Source organism: Erinaceus europaeus, chromosome 10 (assembly GCF_950295315.1).
Source record: "Erinaceus europaeus chromosome 10, mEriEur2.1, whole genome shotgun sequence".
In the NCBI taxonomy this organism is placed as follows: Eukaryota; Metazoa; Chordata; class Mammalia; order Eulipotyphla; family Erinaceidae; genus Erinaceus; species Erinaceus europaeus.
Window position 1 is genome coordinate 76,086,469 of NC_080171.1, and position 21,500 is coordinate 76,107,968.

Sequence of the window (21,500 nt, forward strand, 5' to 3'; positions counted from 1 at the left end):
CCCCAGCATAAGCCAGAACTGAGGTAGTATTCTGGTCTCTTTCACTCTACATCTACTTTTTCATTAAAATAAAGTAAATAAAATATTTAATTTTCTTTCTAACTTCAAATCAAGTTCTTGAAGTTGATAATTTTTATAGCTTTTGTTGAATCAGGTAACACTGATTACATTTGGAAGTTAAAACCTTATAGCATTTTGGAAAATAATGTAAACTTGCAAAGGATAGAAATTAGATCAATTATTACATAACACAACCTTGAAATTTTTGTTCAGAATTTTCTATTCCTGAAGAAGATTTTTTCTAAGGAAACTGACAGATTAATTCCCAAGGTCAGGAGACCAGGTGGTGACACATCCAGTTAAATGCACATATCACCATGCTAGGTAGGGTTCAAGTCCCAGCTCCCCATCTGCAGGGGGTATGCTTCAAGAACGATGAAGCAGGTCTGCAGATACCTTTCTCACTCTCTATCTATCTTCCCTTCTTTTCTCAATTTCTCTCTGGACTATCAAATAAAATAGAAACAAAAAGAAGAAGAAGGAGGAGGAGGAGGAGGAGAAGAAGAGGAAGAAGAGGAAGAAGAAGAAGAAGGAGAAAAAGGAAAAAATGGCTGCCAGGAGCAGTGTATTATAATCCCAGCAGCAAGCCCCTGGTGGCAATTAAAAAAAAAAAAAAAAAAAAAACTCAGTATCACACAGAATAAATTTTAAAAAAAACATAGAAATAACTTTGCAATCAAGATTTTGGGGTACTAATTACATAATTAGAATCCTTAGAGTTTTAAAAACCCACATCCTAGAATCACCTGGTCAGTCAACATTATGCCACATATGATACTACACCTCAATATTTGAAAGAAAAAACAGCTGTAGGCTTTCTCTCAATGTCAAAACAATCAGAACAAAGACAGCAGAATTATCTGAAGCAACTACCTTAGACTTAAATGCCATGATTTCAATATTCATCATGGGTCAGTGACCATAGTTAGAAGCAGTTAAAGGCATTCTATCACTGTGTGAAAATTCAGGATGATATCAGTACATTAACAATACAAAGATTATAGGCATGCTAGAGCAGAAATAAATTACCATAGCACTAATCTTATCATTTATAGGCAACTGACATCCACAGGGACCCTGTCAGACTACCCTGGGGAGATTCTAAAAGTGACACTGTTCTGGTAGAAAAAAAATATGTCAGAGGAAGAAAAACATTCTTTTTAAATAAATCTGGCAGGACAGCATAACAAGCATTCCCAGGCAGTATCACATCAAATAAAACACTTTTTTGACAAAAAGGAAAGGAGAGTTCTCACTTTCTTTGCTGGGTGTAAAGTAGCGTAAGGTATTACCTCTCGTAAATATCCTAGTAGAAAGAACAAAGTTAAGCAGGAGGCCAAGAGGTGGGGGACCTGGTAAGAGTCCTGTTCCCCATCTGCAGGGGCGACGCTTCACAAGCATTGAAGCAGGTCTGCAGGTGTCTTTCTCCCTCTCTGTTTTACCCTTCCCTCTCAATTTCTCTCTGTCCTAAGAAATAAAATAGAAAAAAAAAAATCCTCCAGGAGCAGTAGATTCATAGTGCCAGTGGTAAACCTGGTTATAATAATTAAAATTTTAAAATGCAAAATATAAGATGAAATATTAATAATATTTTAAATTAATATTAAACAGTAATATTTTTAAAGAATAAACTTGAGAACTAAAACATATGCCTGTGAACTGTATGTCATTGTTTTCTAAATGTACAGCAGATTATTTTATGAAGATAAGAATAACGGGAGTGTAGACAGCACACATGGTGTAGCCCATACTATATCATGCTTGAGGACCTAGTTGAGGCCCTGGCAGGGGGGGGGGGTGTGAGTTCATGAGCACTGGAGTGGTGCTAGGGATTCTCAAACCTGGGTCCCTCACCTGGGCAAGATACATATCTTATCCAGTAACCCATTCCTCTGACCCAGGATTCTTTTTTTTTTTTTTTCCATTCATTTATCTAGAGACAGAGAGAAATTCAGAAGATGGAGAGGAAGATAGAAAGAGAGACATCTGCAGCACTGTTTCACCAACTGTAAAGCCTCCCCTGCTGCAGGGGTTTGAAAGCTGTCCTTGAACATTACAGCATGTGTGCTATACTGTGTGTCCCACCACCCAGTACACCCAGCTCTCCATACAGTTACATTTGAATAGTATGTATTCATCAAAATTAAAACAGACAAAACAATAGTTTTTGAGAATCAAAAACTTGATAAAGTCAAACCCAGCACTGCAGGAAACATTCTTTTAAAATATAACCAACCCAGGGGCCGGGCAGTAGCACAGCCTGTTAAGTGCATGTGGCGCAAAGCATAAGGACCAGAATAAGGATCCCCGTTGGAACTGGGCTCCCCATCTACAGGGGAGTCACTTCACAGGCGGTGAAGCAGGTGTGCAGGCGTTTATCTTTCTCTTCCCCTCTCTGTCTTCCCCTCCCCTCTCAATTTCTCTCTGTCCTATGCAACAATAATGACAACAACAATAGTAACCACAACACCGATAACCAAGGGCAACAAAAGAGGGAAAAAAATGGCCTCCAGGAGCAGCGGATTCATAATGCAGGCACCGAGCCCCAGCAATAACCCTGGAAACAATATACATATGATATAGTCTCCAATAGATAGATATAGATATAGATATAGATATAGATATACATGATATAGATATATCATAACCAACCCAAAAAGAAACACCAGACACACTGAGGAGTAGAAGGTGCCTAGTTGAAAAGTTTTATTAGGGAGTCGGGCTGTAGTGCAGTGGGTTAAGCACACATAGTGTGAAACTCGAGGACCGGTGTAAGGATCCTGGTTCGAGTGGGGCTCCCCAACTGCAGGGGGGCTTTGCTTCACAAGTGGTGAAGCAGGTCTGTAGGTGTCTTTCTCTCACCCTCTCTATCTTCACCCTCTCTATCTTCCCCTCCTCCATTTCTCTCTGTCCTATCTGGCAATAACAACACTAATACTAACCACAACAACAATAAAAACAAGGGCAACAGGGAGTCGGGCTGTAGCGCAGCGGGTTAAGCGCAGGTGGCGCAAAGCACAAGGACTGGCATAAGGATCCCGGTTCCAACCCCGGCTCCCCACCTGCAGGGGAGTCGCTTCACAGGCGGTGAAGCAGGTCTGCAGGTGTCTATCTTCCTCTCCTCTTCTCTGTCTTCCCCTCCTCTCTCCATTTCTCTCTGTCCTATCCAACAACGATGACAACAACAATAATAACTACAACAATAAAGCAACAAGGGCAACAAAAGGTAATAAATAAATAAAATAAAAAAATATATTAAAAAAAACAAGGGCAACAAAAAAGGAAAATAAATAAATACAATTTTTTTAAAGTTTTATTAAATAACCCCATGTTGAAATCAACAAGGTATGCTCAGATGCCCATATCATCTTATGACAACATTCTAAAATATAAATAAGTACACAAAGGTTATCGAACAACTGAAAAAAGTCTTTTAATAAGCTAGAGGAAATAAAATAGAAAAGCATGAAGAAAAATACTATATTTGGAAGAGAAATTTAGTTCAGAATTTAAATTAGGATATTCAGAGAGAGAAAAGATTTCACAATTTGGATACAAAACAAGTGTTATTGAAAAAAAAAAAAGAATAGCACCAAAGTAAAAACCCTGTGGTGAGGGGTAGACATGCAGCTTCCTGGGCCAGTGGGGGGTGGGAGTGGGTGGGAAGGATGGGTCACAGTCTTTTGGTGGTGGGGATGGTGTTTATGCACACTCCTAGTAAAGTGTAGTCATATAAATCACTAGTTAATTAATATGAGAGAGGGAAAATTAATTGTATGTCTCGAAGTTTTTAAAACACAGACTGAGTCTTTTTAATATATAGGCTGTGTATTTCATATGCGGACTCTAAGAGAGAAGAGGAAATAGGAGGGAAGGAGAAGAATCAGGATTGATGGCTAGATATATATTTTAAGATTTTGTAGTATATATATAAATATGCATATGTAAATATGTATATACAGAGATTTTTAATCTCTCCGAGGATATTTCTGGAGCTAGGAAACACAATCTCTACCACATTGGCTATGAAAGGTACTCTAAATGCTGTTCTTGTTCTACAAATGTGGCAAAAAACCAGAGTGAGTCCCTTTGTTTTTTCTTAACTTCTTTACAATTGTAAGAAAAACAACAGCTACAGATTCTCCTAAGAAATCACAGGCAAATCCCCAAACCAAAACTCAAGGTAATGTTTTATTCTCTTTCTCACTTATTTTCTTGCCTTGTATGGAAGAAATTATAGACCAATGTGTTCACAATCCACATGCAAAACTATTATGTGAAATGAATAGAATTATTTTTTCTTTCCAAAGTAAGTCAAACATCTTATGAATAAGCTCTGTCCTTGTAGTAAGTGGGATGATGAATTCATTCTAGATATTTTTAATGGTATGAGTCACTTCTCCAGGCCTTAAACATAACTTAGTTTTCATTAAACTGTGTTTATTAGTCATCATAATACCAGGGACTTTATAAAACACCAGGGGAAAAAATCTCCTTAAGTACTGCCACAAGTCAATTACATAAAAACATGATTACTAACAATAATATATGAATATAGAATATAAGAAAAACAATAAGGAGGGGTAAAAGAAAGGAGGATAAGCCCTATTTAAAATGGCTGAGTCAGTGGGCCCAGTGGTGGTGCACCTGGTTGAGTGCACATGTTACAATCCGCAAGGACCCAGGGTTCAAGGTCCCGACCCAACCTCCAGGGGGAAATCTTTATAAGTGGTAAAGCAGGGCTACAGGTGTCTCTCTGTCTCTCTCACTCTATATCTTTCAATTCATCTCAATTTCTGGATGCTTCTATCCAATTAGTAAACAAAGATAAATAAATGGTCAAGTCAGAAATAAATGTTCTCTGCAGGAGTCAAGAAGTTCTTTAAAAATAGGGATAAAATTCCATTAACTGTAAACCTCATCGATCTGACCTAGGGCCCATGTCTAATCATATTTAGCACAAGAGCATGTGTAACTTCTGCATCCTGTTAAGTCTGACCTCGTATTCCATGATCATGACTAGGAACATTCTAGGCTGCACTCATTTCACAACCAGTCTTTTACGAATGGCAGAGTATGTTAACCAAGTCTCCCTTCTGAGAGTGGAGTAATTTCTACCACTGTGCCATATATATGGAGTTTATAGTTAATAGTATTTATATACTTTTCCCATATTTGAGTTACTATCTGCCCTGATGCAGCCTTCTAGTACTATTCTTAACTCTGACTCCATCTTCCCAGACAATATTCTTAGCCCATCTCCACGTTAGCTGTTGGGCTCAGGCAAAAATTAGTAAAGTCATGGGCCCCTTGGAATATACCTAAAATAGACTTTCTAGCTTCTTCCAACATGAAGACCCCAAACCTCACCTGTTATATTCTTACCGTTAGGTTCTTCATTATTATTTTTTTTTTCTTTATATCTTAATGCTTAGTTACAGATAATATCATGATACCAACCTGACTTTCCTAGGCAGAGGACATCTGCTAATGTGTTCTGGAGCCCCACCTCGCCAAAGCCTTACCCCACTAGTGAAAGGTAGAGACAGGCTGGAGGTATGGATGGACCTGTCAATGCCCAAGTCCAGAGAAGTGATTACAGAAGACAGAACTCCCATCTTCTGCACCCCATAAAGAACTTTGGTCCATACTCCTAGAGGGTTAAATAATAGGTAAGCTTCTAATGGAGGATAGGGGATATGGAACTCTAGTGATGGGAACTAAATTATACAGAATTATACCCCTCTCACCCCACAATCTTGTCACTGTTAAATGAATAAAAGTTAAGTAAATAAAAATAGTGATAAAAATAAAAAGAGTGGGAATTGCCATTTGAGTAGCTATCACTATATTCCTGTATCCTACCACAGAAAACACTAGTACAATCAGGAAATGCTTAAGAGACATTGTTTCCTTGACCAAAGAACTAACCTAAACCTATATTTGCAACCACTGGGCCAGGGAGTGGTATCCAAATCATCTTAATATACAATTCTATTGGACAGTCAGAAAAATAAAAGCCCCTGCATCATCTCTGAGGCGAAGTTAGGAGCTCTCCTTACCTGTTGTTGCACTGGCACTTGCTGTACCACCTGTGTAGGCACTGCTGCTTGACTAGCTACAGATGTCTGTAAAGTCACTGTCGATCCTGTGTCTGACCCAGTCTCTGATGTCTGCATGATGGTCTCTGAAATATACGAAAATAGAAAGTTTTAGATGCTATGCTCTCTGTGCATGATGATTCTTACGATCTTGTACAGAAACCAATATTGAGCGTTCCCAGTAACCAGTTATCCCAGAAGACTGTAGTGATATGCTGTGTGCGCTTTGGATCATTTTCAACATTTTCTAAATAAACACTGAAAATTGCTACGCTACACTTCCTTAAATCACCAGTGGAGTTTCACCAAAGTAAAAGGCTCTGTGGGGGGAGGGAGTTAGTTAAGGTTCTGGAACAGGATTACAGAGGGCCTAGTGGAGGTTGTATTATTCTGTGCAAAACTGAGAAATGTTATGCATGTACAAACTATTGTATTTACTATCGACTATAAAACATTAATCCCCCAGTCAAGAAATAAAAAAATAAAATAAAAAAAGAATCGCCAGTGACATCCCTTAAGGCTGTACTGTAAAGGTAGACTTCATTGAAATCTACTTTCTGTAGGTTCCTTTTGCTAAAAATGTGTTTGATCGCATTATGGAGTCCAAAATCATATAAAAATATGCAACTCTCAGGACTCAAAATTTACCTGAAGCAAATATGTCAAAAATGGTCCTTCCTAGACATTCTACTGCATCAGAATATTACTAAAGGGAGACAATTTAGAATGACATTTCATTTTCTTGCTGTTTATCGCCAGGGCTTCACTGCTCCAGGCTCACATTTCAGACAGTAAGAGAAAGACAGAGACAGCTAGAAGGGAAGAGGGAAGGATGCCACAGCACCAACACTTCTCTCAGCATACTGGAGACCAGACTTGAGCCTAGGCTGCATGCATGGTGAACTAGGCACAGGATGCAGGGGAACCATCCTGCCAGTCCTAGGGTATTTCTAAAGTCTTTTCCAACTGACTATTCAGTGATCCAAAGAAATAACATATATCCAAAAACTAACTGATCTATCTTTAACTTAGCCAAAAGATCAAGCTCATTATTTCTACTGCTTACAATACATGGCATAGATCTCAAAGTTCAATTATATCTTTACAAAATGACAGCTAATGAGAATAAGAACAGAAAGAAGAAGCACAAAGTGTAACTTGGACTGGGTTTGGTGTATTGCACCGAAGTAAAGGACTTGGGTGGGGGTGTGGTTGTTCGTGATATATGATAGTGAAGAAGGATCTAGGCTGGAAGTGAAAGTGTTTTGGAGAAAACCAAGAAATTTTACACATGTATCAACAATGGTATATACTGTAAACCATTTTTCCCCCCAATGCAAAAAAGGAGTTAGAGAAAAAAGGCAGCAATAATGTTTAGTATTTGAAATATGAGAAGGCCCACTGTTACAGAAATAAAATTTGTAACAAAGGCATTTAATTTTGTAAGTGACAATTCAACATATCACACTTCTTTATTTCAGTTTTCATGTGTCCAACCTCATAACACAGAAATACATTTTACAGTATATATTCACATAAGTGTGGTATCTCAGAACTTCTAGCCCTGATTGATATTCCCTTTTGTTATTGATAACTGTTGATAGAATAAATATTAATTTCTTTGTTACTAAGCAGGCACTAGAATCCTAATTTCTCTCCTACAGGGGGGCTTGGCATTTAATTAGAAACCTATGAAAAACACTGCATCTAGCTTTAAATATATGAGTTGTATGGTGAACATTAATATTCCCCAAGAAAATTCTGAGAGTATTCAGTTCTTTTAAGTAGAGAATTAACCCCTCTCAGCATCTTTTGTCACAGCATGACCTCTTCCATTTTTTCCCCAAAACCCTTTCTATCATCTCACTCACTTTTAGAAATGGACCGCCTCATTCACTCTCATAAATGAGGAGACTAAAACTCAGAGGTTAACAGATTGTCAAGGTGACAAGGACAGGCATGGTACGGGGGCTATTTCACTTTGAATCTATACTTGTTTTTTTTTCCCTAAGTTCTGACACTGGTACTACTTTAGGTGGTTGAGCATTCTTCTTCTTTTGTTAGACAAAAAAGAATCACAATAAAACAGCATATTCATACTGACTGTCTAACATGTGCTAAGGACTCTTCTAAATGCTCTACATGTTGATTCATAAATATATTAATCCATCCATACAATGTGGTTGACATGATTATAATCTCCATTTGTAGTGAAGGTAGAACATGGGGATTAAAAAATAAAAAGAAAGTAATGTAGACTGTAACTAATAATCCACTTATTTGCATTAGTGAATGTAAATCTACAGAAAATTGGGAATTTGTAGAAAAGTTGCAGCTGTCATTTCTTTCTATTTTCCAAAATAATCAGAAAGTAGAAATTTTTATGTAAAAGTTATCACGTGTAGATTCATTCTTTCAAAAATATAACACTGATTTCTAAGCATGCATACACACCCCTTTCAACAGGCATTAAAGATCATAGGTATACTTAAAAATATTTGAGAATTTGCTATATAAAATCCTCATCTAAGGGGAGTCGGGTGGCGCAAAGCACAAGGACTGGCATAAGGATCCCTGTTCCAGCCCCTGGCTCCCCACCTGCAGGGAAGTCACTTTACAAGCAGTGAAGCAGGCCTGAAAGTATCTATCTTTCTCTCCCTCTCTTTGTCTTCCCTTCCTCTCTCCATTTCTCTCTTTCCTATCCAACAACGACAACAACAACAATAAAACAACGGGGGCTGCAAAAGGGAATAAATAAATAAATAAATAAATAAAACTAAAAAAAAATCTTCATCTAAGATTACTGGAGGACAGAGGATTTAAAGGCTTTGGGGATAAGGGTACATACATTATCTACATAAGATAATGTTACAACATCTTAGAGAAGGGGGAAATACCCTAGAAAAAAAAATTTTTTTTTAAGTCTTCATTAAAAGAATATCAATGCCCTTTCTATAATCAAAAGCCCTTTCATAGGATCTATTAGTGTGAGGTGATCTCTTACAGTAGGAAGTGAGGAATAAACCCAGTATCAGTTTTCTTCAGTGAGCTGCATTTTTCAACTCCGGGATAGTTAGTGAGATTTGTCAGTTTACTGTACAGATAAAGGAGACAAGTTGCCAAATATGGCTTCTAGTCCAAGCTGTTCACAAAAGGGCTGGTGAATTTCTTACAGGAAAGTCATTCACACTAAAATTTCTTCTAACTGCTTCCAATACTGGTTGAAGAACTCATCAAGGCTCTCTTGTTAAAGAAAAGGCACTGACACAGAGACTGTCTCTCCCATGTACACATGCATTCCTCTAAGGACCAGTCTACAAACCTCTTATGTGGTATACAATGACCTATCCTTTGGTAGCTACTGCTTTTAACCAAAAATACAAAAAAAAAAAAAAAAAAAAGAAAGAAAGAAAAGAAAAAAAAACTATAGAAAGATGGTATCTTTAAAAGTTGAAAATGTACTTTAAAATTTTTGTTATTGGATAGAGACATAGAAATTGAAATGGGAGGGAGATATAAGAGAGTGCCCTGCATCACTACTCATGAAGCTTTTCCCCTGCAGGTCAGAACAGGGGGTTAACCTGGGTCCTTGCTCACTGTAATGTGAGTGCTTAACCAGATGCAGCACTGCTTGGCCCCTTTGGAAAAGTACTTTTAAAGCAATCCCTAACAATTCTTAATAAACCACCTGGAGGAATATTTCCAGAAGCTTAAGGCATGAATTTAAAAATTGGTCCGCTATGGACTATAGTAAGAACCTACACATAGGCTTTGGCTCAGAGTAAACCAAATTAAAAATCTTAATTGTCCACACTTAAAAAGCACATTTTCAGATTCCTCTGAACATGCATACAAATTTAGGAAAGATGAGGCCAAGTTTCTTAAGGAAATTATTTGAATGGCTACATTCATTTCCTTACCTGGTCTTTACAGGTATTTAAGTATATGATAAGTTTTTAATAAGCATAAACTTTGCCTTACAAATCCAGAATGAAACTGGAAATTTACTTTTTCAGGTTTAAAACAATGTTGATAATATCCAAGGTGATTCACTTCTTTTATGAAATCTTACTATTAGAAGTGTAACTTGAAGACTAGCACAACTTTTTATTATTTTTCTTTCTTGTATGTATGCCACCAGTGTTATACCTGAAGTTCAGTATCTGCACAATTCTACTGCTAACTGGGACCACATTTTTAGGTGAGAGACAGAGACAGGGAGAGATAAAGAGAAACACCACAGCACCACTCCACTGATCCTGAAACTTCCCCCTGTATGTTTTCCTATTCTCCGTTTTTTTTTTTTTTTGTATTTTTAACTACAATATCTCTGTATTGAAGAAATGTTGAGTTACAGGATTTTTGTAGTTACTAGGACACATGTCTATACACCCCCAAGATAGGTACCAGTATATCTCACTCTCAACTAAAACATCAATTTATTCTACTTCAAGGGCTGAGGTCTCCTTCCTCTCTTGTTCTATAAAAGATACAACTTTTTTAAAATTCCATTATCTCGTTTGACTATGAGAAAGAGGCTCTCCTTGCAAAGGCCTCATGCTTTGAAAGTCTCAATCACATCCATTCCAGATATGGAATGCACAGGTCAGAATCATACTTAAGATTCTCATATAGTAAGTCTTGCTCATCTCCTTAAACTTCATCTTCTTAATTAACCTTCAGAAGACCCTCACCATCTTGTATGATCCAGAAAATCCTCACAATGGGATTTTCAAAGTTAACCCAATTGTCAAATGATTTGGGTATAGCAATAACTATCTATTGCCTTCTTAAACCCTAAGACAGTGGGAACCTTCCCCATTCTCTATAAAGTCTATATTTCTCCCAAGCCTGGGACCTCTAGGGTGGGGCTCACTTTCCTGCATGCTTCTCTCAATTCATACCAATTGATACTGCATCTGCTAATTCCAACCTAATAATTGCAACCAGTACCACCTTGGCATGCTTCATTTTGGATTGTGTCTAGAAATGCCAGGCATAGAATGTTAACCCTTAAGCTTCATTACTCTGGTGAGATCTTTCCTACCTCATAGGACTCCTTATTCCATTTCAGGTAGTTCACTTCCTAACAAAACCTCAAAATCTAGATATAGACCAGGGCCCATGAGATAAGGCATATGTACATATGTATCCATAAGTTAGGGGAAAATATATACCTTAAAGAAAAAATGCACAATAGTTTATAGTGAGTCAATAAATGCAGCAAGCAAGTAGAAAGATCTAAAAAGACACCACAAAGTACCTAATGAAAGTTTCTACTTAGACGTAGATACCTTTCTCATCTACTTCCTATTTCACTTCCCTCAATCACTCCAAAGCTAACCTTGTCAGACAAAATTAAACACTACAAAAGCTGAATAAGGACAAGAGACCAGCACACTTTAATGGTGACTCTTTAGTCACTACCAGGCCACCCTATCACCCAGGGCCCTAGTCAGGGAGTCCTGGGATTCCCACACAGATATGATGGGCCTAGACCTCTAACAGATCCCTCCCTCCACTATCACTGGTCATCTCCATCGGGAACAATATAATGAACCCCTTTGTGGGCCCCTATAGGATCTTGCCCTTAATGTGGATCAACAATGTTAGGGACTGTTCCATTCTCTGAAGGGAAGTTGGACAACAGACTCTACTACCTAAGGAAGATGGGTTCTGAAATTAGCCTGGAATGTTTTTACTCATGACCACAGAATATGAGCTCAGGCCTACATGGATGCAGAGGTTACATAGGCTTCTGTGCTGACTATGGGCACCAGATCAAATCGATGGGGTTTACAGTTAACAATATTTATTACTTTTCCCCATTTTTGTGAGTTATCTCTTCTCCCTGATCCAGCTTGCTAGTCGTTTTTCCAACTATGACACTATCTTCCAAGACAATAACTGGAGTCCACCTGAATATTACATGTCAGATGCAGGCAAAACTAGTGGAGTTATGGGCCCCTTGAAATATACCTAAAATAGACCTACTTATCATCTTTTTTCCAAAACAGAGAGCACAAATCTTCATCTGTAATATTCTTGCCTTTAGGTTCATGATTAGTCAACAATTCGTTTGGCTTTATATCTTAACACTTTTTCACCCACCAGATTCCAGATGCTAACATGATGCCAACCAGACTAATTGGTGGGCAGATGACCCCACCAATGTGTCCTGGAGCCCCGCCTTCCCAAACCCCTGTCCCACCAGGGAAATAGAGAGGCAGGCTGGGAGTATGGATCGACCTGCCAACGCCCATGTTCAGGGGGGAAGCAATTATAAAAGCCAGACCTCCCATCTGCTGCACCCATAATGATCCTGGGTTCATACTCCCAGAGGGATAAATAGGAAAGCTGGGGGTCAGGTGGTAATGCGGCAGCGGGTGAAGTGCACATGGCGTGAAGCTTAAGGATCAGCACAAGGATCAGAGTCCCGGGCTCCCCACCTGCAGGGCTGTTGCCTCACAAGCAGTAAAGAAGTTCTGCAGGTATCTATTTTCCTCTCTTTATTTCTCTCTGTCCTATCCAACAACAAGGACAGCAATAACAACAATAATAATAACAACAATAAACAACAAAAGCAACAAAGGGGAAAAATAGCCTCCAGGAGTTCATAGTGCAGGCACAAAACCCACCGATAACCCTGGAGGCAAAAAAAAAAAAGAATAGGAAAGCTTTCAAGGGAGGGGATGGGAGATGGAGTTCTGGTGGTAGGAATTGTGGAACTGTACCCCTTTTGTCCTATAGTCTTGCCAATATTTCCACTTATAAATAAAAATTAAGAAAAAATAAGACCGTCATCATAGAAGTCTTACTATTTCCAGTAAACAAATGAGGAAAGTGGGATTCAAATAGGTTAAAAGACTTGCTAAAAAAACATACAGCTAGTAAAGAGATGAACCTGAATTCAAACTGACATTTATGTGACTCTGATGCTCATGTCAACCACACTCCTGCTGATTTGCATTATCATGATGAGAGTATTTGATGTTTTTAATCCAGCATATTTGATCTACTTTTCTAAGAACAATAGATAACTCCTCTCTCTATGACACCAAAGTTCTGAAACAATTCTCTCACTCAGATCACAGTAAAATACAAAAGTATCTTTCCGAAATCTTTTTTTTATTTTTATTTATAAAATGGAATGCAGGCCCCATATCAAGTCGATGGTATTTACAGTTAACAATGTTTGGGAGCTACACTCTTCTCTGATCCAGCTTTCTAGTCTCTTTTCCAACTATGACACTATCTCCCCAGACAATACCTTGGGTCCACCTGCATGTTATCTGTCATACATCTGGCAAAATCTAGTAAGGTAATGGGCCCCTTGGAATATACCTAAAATAGACCTACTAGCTTTTTCCAAAATAGAGACCCCCAAGTCTCATCTGCAGTATTATTGCCTTTAGGTCCCATATTCTTTTTTAACTAATTCTGAAGATGTGGTTTAAGAACAGGTCAACTAGAAAATTAAAACATGGGGAGTCGGGCTGTAGCGCAGCGGGTTAAGCGCAGGTGGCGCAAAGCACAAGGACCAGGACCAGCATAAGGATCCCTGTTCCAACCCCAGCTCCCCACCTGCAGGGGAGTCGCTTCACAGGAGGTGAAGCAGATCTGCAGGTGTCTTTCTCTCCTCCTCTCTGTCTTCCCCTCCTCTCTCCATCTCTCTCTGTCCTATCCAACAACGACAACAACAATAATAACTACAACAATAAAAAAACAACAAGGGTAACAAAAGGGAATAAATAAATAAAGTAAATATTTAAAAAAAAAAAGAAAATTAAAACATGGTTGAAGAATATAATCCGCCTGTCAATTTTTTATAATCAGATCATTTAAACCCAATGACAAATCTAGAGCATTTTGGTAGCTTTCCAAAGTTTTTGCAAAGCAATGGCTGGATTATTATAGAAGGGGAGTGTTTTCACATGCTTCCTTTGTAGATTTAGTTTTATTTAGACACAGCATAAAGGTTTGTGTGTATACTTGAGGTATTATCATTCATTAAGCAGTGGTTTCTGGTGCTTTGTTTATGTTTGGGAATCATTTGGTTAGTTTAGTTCCTTCACAGTCTCCTTTTAAGTGATATTTGTTTATCAGCCACAAGTGCAGTCACATTAATCCATTTTGATAAGCTAAATAAACCCCTGCAGTTTGCCCATGATGCAGCCCATATGTAAATGAGTTGTATATTCTTGCAGGAGAGACATGCACAATTTCAGTCTAGTCATCCTTGCCTAATGTGGCTGTCAGGTGTGTCAAGAGCAACAGATGCTTGTTTGACAAAGGACCTTTTTATTCTGGCTAATTAAGCAGTTGGACACACCCGCCTGTTAATGGTTCTGCTTTGTACAGCCAGCTCCGGCTGAATCATGCGAATCTACAGCTAAATAGGCCACAGTTTGAAAGAAGGCTAATTAACCCCTAGAAGGAAAAGAATATTGCAAAAAACCCAGCTGCTGAATGCAATGAGATTAACATTTCTTCAACCTGAAGAAAAAAATCTAGGCACAGCAAAAGTGTTTGAAACAAACATGCATTATTGCAAGTTTCAAGGCATTCAACTGTTCTTTGTGGAACTTCTTGAAGATTATTTAATACACTCAAATTCACAGTTGGACTCCTTTCATTACACACAGTATACATGCAAAATTAAATGGTCTAATGTCTGTCCTAATCAATTACTTATCAAACAGAACTACATAACTGGGCTAGTACAAAAATAGGTAATAGTCATCTAACTTTTATTGGGGTATCTCATCTAGAAATAATTTGCTCTCTCTCCAAATAAGTGAAGTCTGCAAAATTTGGTTCCACTATATGACTTTATAGTTGTGTTTTTTGTTTGTTTTGTTTTGTTTGTTTGTTTGTTTGTTTGTTTGTTTGTATCAGGCTTAAATTCAGTATAGAAAATAGACCTATAATTTAATTTTAAATCACAGCAGAATTTCCTTCTTTTTCTTAGCATAGAAAAACAAAAGGAGCTAATTCCAATTCCTACTTAAACCAAATTAGCTGAAATGATGATAGCCCCTTAACAGATTTAGTTAAAATAACTCACTTTTTTAAAAATGACATTCACGGAAAATTATTTACTTAGGACTGGTTCAACAATATACCACTGGATATTAGAGGGGGAAAAAAACATTTAAGAACCCCAAATTTCTTTTTAAAAATAAAACAGGAGTTTAATGTAGATTTAGGTTTACACAGAAAGAGGTGCCAAATCATAACTGAAGTTCTATAGTAATAAAAGTATTATTAATATTAAGTTTCAGTACTTATGAAAATAATATTTTTCTAACATGGATAATGCTCATAGTAAATAGAATCCTTATTTACTAAACATAAGACAAATCAAATGAGCACGAAATCACTAATATTTACTCTTCTAGGCATAAAATTAACATGAAAGGTACACATTTAAAACTACTCTACAGGAGATACTGTGGCATATTAAGATTGTACCAAATTCTCTAAAAATACTAAGAATACAGTGCAAACACTGAATACTATATAATGCAAAATAACAGGGCATATAAGGAATTGTGGCTACACTAGCTATGTGATAAATTTAATGTTTTGAAGCACTGACAAAAATGTATTCAGTGGGTTAACTTATCTACCATTAAACACTGTGATTTGGATTTAATTTTCCGTCCATTTAGTACAAATGAAGGAAACTGGCTAAGCTATAAAATGTAGCCAAGTCTTTCTTATTTTCACTACACCTCTGTGAAAAGTATATTCACTATAAAACACAGGGCTCCATCAAATCACTAAATCAAGTAACTGAAGGGGTGTGAAAAGAAAATTCATGATTTTTCTATATTATTAAAGCTCTACCTCTTTATTTAGGTTAGATACTATAATCCTCATGGCTGTGTACAATTAATCTTTTGTACTAAATTGATCTGTAGAAAAATGATGGAATGATAATAGTGTAGAATGTTCTGCAGTCATCTTCCTGTGATAAGTGATGACAGTGATTAATGTTGGAGAAGATTAATCAGCACACTGGTAGCATGTACAGGTTGCCTGGGTAACTTTTCCACTTTTCAAACAAAGGTTTCCTCTAACTAATTCTTCCCTTGACTCAGAAAGAGTAAGAAAAGCGTTTCTTTAGGAAAAAAAATCAAATTAAAGTACTATGAATGTTTCTATCTTAAGGGACTAATTATTCAAGAAACAAAACAATACACAAATATACAAATAAAAACAAATGACTGAAATCATATAAGAGCTGTTTTGTTATTTATTTCTAGTTAAGAGTAGCTGTCATCAGATATAAAGTAATTGTTTTTATGTGCCAACATTTTTTTTTTCTTTATTGGGGGATTAATGGTTTACAGTCCACAATAGTTGGTACATGTGTAACTTTTCTCAGTTTCCTCACAACACTCTGACCCCCGCACCTAAGTCTTCCTCCACCATCATGTTCCAGGACCTGAACAGCCCCCACCACCTACCACCCAACCCCCAGAATCCTTTACTTTACTGCAATAACACCAAATTCTGTCCTAGTTCTGCTTTGTGTTTTCCTTTCTGTTCTTACTTTTCAACTTTTGTCTATGAGTGGGGTCAACCCATATTCATCCTACTCTTTCTGGCTTATCTCACTTAACACGATTCCTTCAAGCTCCATCCAAGATGAAGTGAAGAAGGTGAATTTACCATTTTTAATAGCTGAGTAGTCCATTGTGTATATATACCACAACTTACTCAGTCACTCATCTGTTGATGGACACCTGCGTTGCTTCCAGGTTTTGGCTATTACAAATTGTGCTGCTACGAACATAGGTATACACAGGTCTTTTTGGATGGGTGTGTTTGGTTCCTTAGGATATATCCCTAGGAGAGGAACTACAGGGTCATAGGGTAGATCCATTTCTAGCCTTCTGAGAGTTCTCTAGACTGCTCTCTCTACAGGGGTTGGACCAATTTACATTCCCACCAGCAGTGTAGAAAGTTTCTATTACCCCCACAACCAGACATAGAAATAATTTAAGGAAAGTGAGAACCACGTGTTTGCCCAGTCACCTACTAGTGACATTTCAGCATTTTCTCTTACCCATGTTCATGAGAAGGCAAATAGATTTAAGTTAAATGACGTGTTAAAAAAAAAAAAATGACAGTGTCCTGAGAATAGCTGAAATAAGATAAAAAAAAAAAAAAAAGAAACCAAACAGAACCTTCTAATACTGTAGCTTTCCCTACTGAAAGGAGAATCTGACAACAAAACGATGTAATATATAGGAAGATTCTTATCAAAATATGAGACAGAGATACAAATGGTTCTCCGTAGTGTTCAATTCAACCCAGACAATGACTAGAACCTATTCAATAGGACACTAATAACAACCCTTATAACATGATAAACTGAGCATTTTTATCATACTTTTGTCATTGCTTTCATTATTTGAGGTAATAAGAGCTACCATCTGTTAAGAATTATGAAATGAACAAAAGTGGGCAGGGGAAACAGCATAATGGTTATTCAAAAAGACTTTCATGTCTGAGGCATTAAAGGTCTCAGGTTCAATCTCCCACATGATAAGCCAGAGCTGAGCCGTGCTCTGGTTAACATACATACATACATACATAAATACATACATACATTCCTACCAAAGAAACAAAATAGCCAAGTCTTATTTTTATGATAAAGAAAAGCATGCTGGGAGTCGGGCTGTAGCGCAGCGGGTTAAGTGCAGGTGGCGCAAAGCACAAGGACGGGCATAAGAATCCCGGTTCGAACCCCAGCTCCCCACCTGCAGGGGAGTCGCTTCACAGGCGGTGAAGCAGGTCTGCAGGTGTCTATCTTTCTCTCCTCCTCTCTGTCTTCCCCTCCTCTCTCCGTTTCTCTCTGTCCTATCCAACAACAACAACAACAATAATAACTACAACAATAAAACAACAAGGGCAACAAAAGGGAATAAATAAATAAAATAAATATTAAAAAAAAGAAAAGCATGCCATAGGTTAAAAGAGATATGCACCAACCCATGTGATCACCAAATAGTTCATAGTAATTCAGACTCATTTGCTTTCAAGAATTATAAAATATAAAGATTGTAAGTATGTATGCTATGTACATACAATATTATGCACAAAGGATTCTCTATAATAGTCAATAAGTGACTAAAATATCCAATCAACTGTCCTATAATCCTATAGTGAAACACTATACAGATACATGAAAGCCAACGTGGAAATTAATATTGTAAGTGTAAAAAACAGATTGCAAAATAATATGCAATCCACAGTGCAATCTCACTCAAAGATTTCACAGACTGCATGATTTAGAAAAATCCTTGAATAAAGATCTTTGGTCCATACTCCCAGAGGTAAGAATAGGGAAGAATAGGGAAGCTTCCAATGGAGGGCATGGGATATGGAACTCTGGTGGTAGGAATTATACTCCTCTTATCCCACAGTCTTGTTGATCATTATGAAATCAGAAAGAAAGAAAGAAAGAAAGAAAGAAAGAAAGAAAGAAAGAAAGGAAGAAAGGAAGAAAGAAAGAAAGAAAGAAAGGAAGGAAGAAGAAAGAAGATCGAGAGAGAGAAGGTGGGGAAGGAAGGGAGGAGAGGAAGGAAGGGAGAGAGAGGGAGGAAGGAAGGAAGGAAGGAAGGAAGGAAGGAAGAAGGAGGGAGGGAGGGAGGGAGGAAGGGAGGAGGAAGGGAGGACCTTGAAGAAGGGGCTAGGCGGTGTCACACACTGGTTGAGTGAACATATTATAATGTGCAAGTACCAGGGAGGAAAGCTTTGTGAGTGGTGAAGCAGTGTTGCGGGTGACTCTCTCTTTCTCTTTATTACCACCTTCCCTCTTGATTTATGGCTATCTCTAGCCAATAAATAATGATAAGAAAAAAAGAAAGAAAGAGAGAGAGAGAGAGGGGAAGGAAGGAAGGAAGGAAGGAAGGAAGAGGGAGAGGAGAGAGAAAGAAAGGAAAGAAAGAAAAAGAAAGGAAAGAAAAAGAAAGAAAGAAAGAAAGAAAGAAAGAAAGAAGAAAGAAAGAAAGAAAGAAAGGAAGAGAGAGAAAAAAAAATCCTTGAAGATACTCTGTAAGTTGAGCATGGGGGGGGGTGATTATAATATCAATGAAAGTCATAAGAACGCTTGAAATATGAACTTTCCCACATGTATTACAATAAACTTTGGGTGGCCTCAATACTTACCTGAATTCACTAGACAAAAGCAACATGAGCTCTGGAGACTCATTTCATTCTGGAGTCATACTAAAGTCTATCTTAAAGTTCTTTAATCTAAAATACTCCCTTGCTTCCTATACTCAAGCTACTAAGAGCAGTGATGTTTCTGGCAAACATCATACATTCAGAAGAAGAGACAGGTAGAGCAGGAATTCAGATTCTTAGTTCTACCCAGCAAGTCAAGTATGATCTTTTTAAACTAATCCTAATATAACCTCTTCATGTTTCCTGAATGCCTTCAAATTTAGTTAGACAACTTTTGTTTTCCCCACACCCCCATACTCTGTGTTTCTATTCCATGTTGCTATCTGGGTTGGTAAAAATTTATGTGTTTGCTGACAAGGGTGTCCAAGTGGCATTACACTGGATTAAAGCATAGGGAAGACAAATAAATAAATAAATAAATAAATAAATAAATAAATAAATAAATAAAACAAAACACCAACACCACTGATAGGTATTATTACCACACCAGATGATTTCCTTTGCTTTTTACAGGTAATGAAGGCTAAACCAGAAATTTTTAATATTTTCACACCGGGAAAGTCCCCAATAATGGCTTTCTTTTTAAATCTACAGTGTACAAGGAGCTGGGTTCAAGGCCATGGTCCCCAGCTGAGGGGGGAAGTTTAATGAGGGCTGCAAGTGTCTCTCTTTCTCCTTTTCTCATTTCCATCTCAGTTTCTCCATCCAACAATATAAAAGTAAATTAAATATTTTATAATACACACACACACACAATAAAGAGTTGATCAGAGGTGTGAAAATTAAAACGGTTTAAGACTCTACTCACTTTATATGCTCACAACTTTAAGAGAAAATGACATACTTTTTTCTATACATCAAGTATATAAAGCCTTTTTTTACAGAATTAAAGCCAATGCTCCTTTGGAACGCATTTTATGGGAGGAACTGGTGATGGTGTAAGACTATCCTTCCAATTTCAGTTTAAAACATTTCCTTTACTCTAAAAACTATAGCTCCTTTTAAAACTCTGTTTTAAAGCTGTATGTTCTATAGCTACATTTTCAAAAGTAGGTTATCTATGGCTGTCTCATTTATCTTTAGTTAATATAATGGGATTATTAATGTGATTTAAATCAGTGGCAAATTCATCATGGTTGAAAGCAGCTATAATTATATTTATAAGCTTTAATTGTGAAACTTCACTTTGAGTTTTCATTTTAAAAAATTATCTATTTTTGTGAGAAAACAACCGTATTACTACTTAGCTCTGCCTTATGATAGTGCCAGGAATTGAATCTGGAACCCTGGGGCCTCAAACAGACATTCAGCTATTTACCTACACCTGAATTTTATTTTCTACGCTCTCCACTCCTTTTATACTGACAGTTTTCCAAGGGGTTAAAAGAGAGGAGGTTAAAATCGTCTTTATGTTTTCATCATTTGATTAATACTAATCATTGTACCCCAACCTCTTTCTTTAACATCAAATTTGTTCCCCAAAAAAGTTCTCTCCAAATATTACTTTCATTTCTTTCATTGCGCAGTCCTGATGCTTTGATATCTGGCAACTGACACATCACTCTAAGAAAACTGTATTTAACAAAGCCATTAAGAAATAATTTCTTTTAAAAAATAAAAATACTTTATTAGATACAGAGAAATCACGACGGAAGAGAGAAATAGAGAGGGAGAGAGACAGAGAGACACCTACAGCATTGTTTCACCACTAGGTCAGCAGGTGTCTGTCTTTCTCCCTGTCTTCCCCTCCTCTCTCGATTTCTCTCTGCCCTATCCAACAATAACAACAGTAATGATAGCAACAACGGTAACAAAAAAGAAAAAATGGCGTCCAGGAGCAGTGGATTTGGAGTGCAGGAACCGAGCCCCAGCAATAACCCTGGAGGCAAAAGAAAGGGAAGGGAAGGGAAGGGAAGGGAAGGGAAGGGAAGGGAAGGGAAGGGAAGGGAAGGGAAGGGAAGGGAAGGGAAGGGAAGGGAAGGGAAGGGAAGGGAAGGGAAGGGAAGGGAAGGGAAGGGAAGGGAAGGGAAGGGAAGGGAAGGGAAGGGAAGGGAAGGGAAGGGAAGGGAAGGGAAGGGAAGGGAAGGGAAGGGAAGGGAAGGGAAGGGAAGGGAAGGGAAGGGAAGGGAAGGGAAG

At 37.6% G+C, this 21,500-nt stretch overlaps 1 protein-coding gene across 4 annotated transcripts in view; it reads right to left on the reverse strand.

Moving 5' to 3' along the window:
* The window catches only part of RFX3 (regulatory factor X3), a 351,181-nt gene that overhangs the window by 200,362 nt on the left and 129,319 nt on the right, over positions 1 to 21,500 (reverse strand). For 3 of the 4 annotated variants that reach the window (XM_060199778.1, XM_007525730.2, XM_060199779.1), the window contains one exon: positions 6,123 to 6,247. In XM_060199778.1, coding sequence (XP_060055761.1) covers positions 6,123 to 6,247 — 125 coding nt within the window. Of the gene's footprint in view, positions 1 to 6,122; positions 6,248 to 21,500 lie in introns of those variants that run through there. The other variant, XM_060199780.1, reaches the window with a different exon arrangement.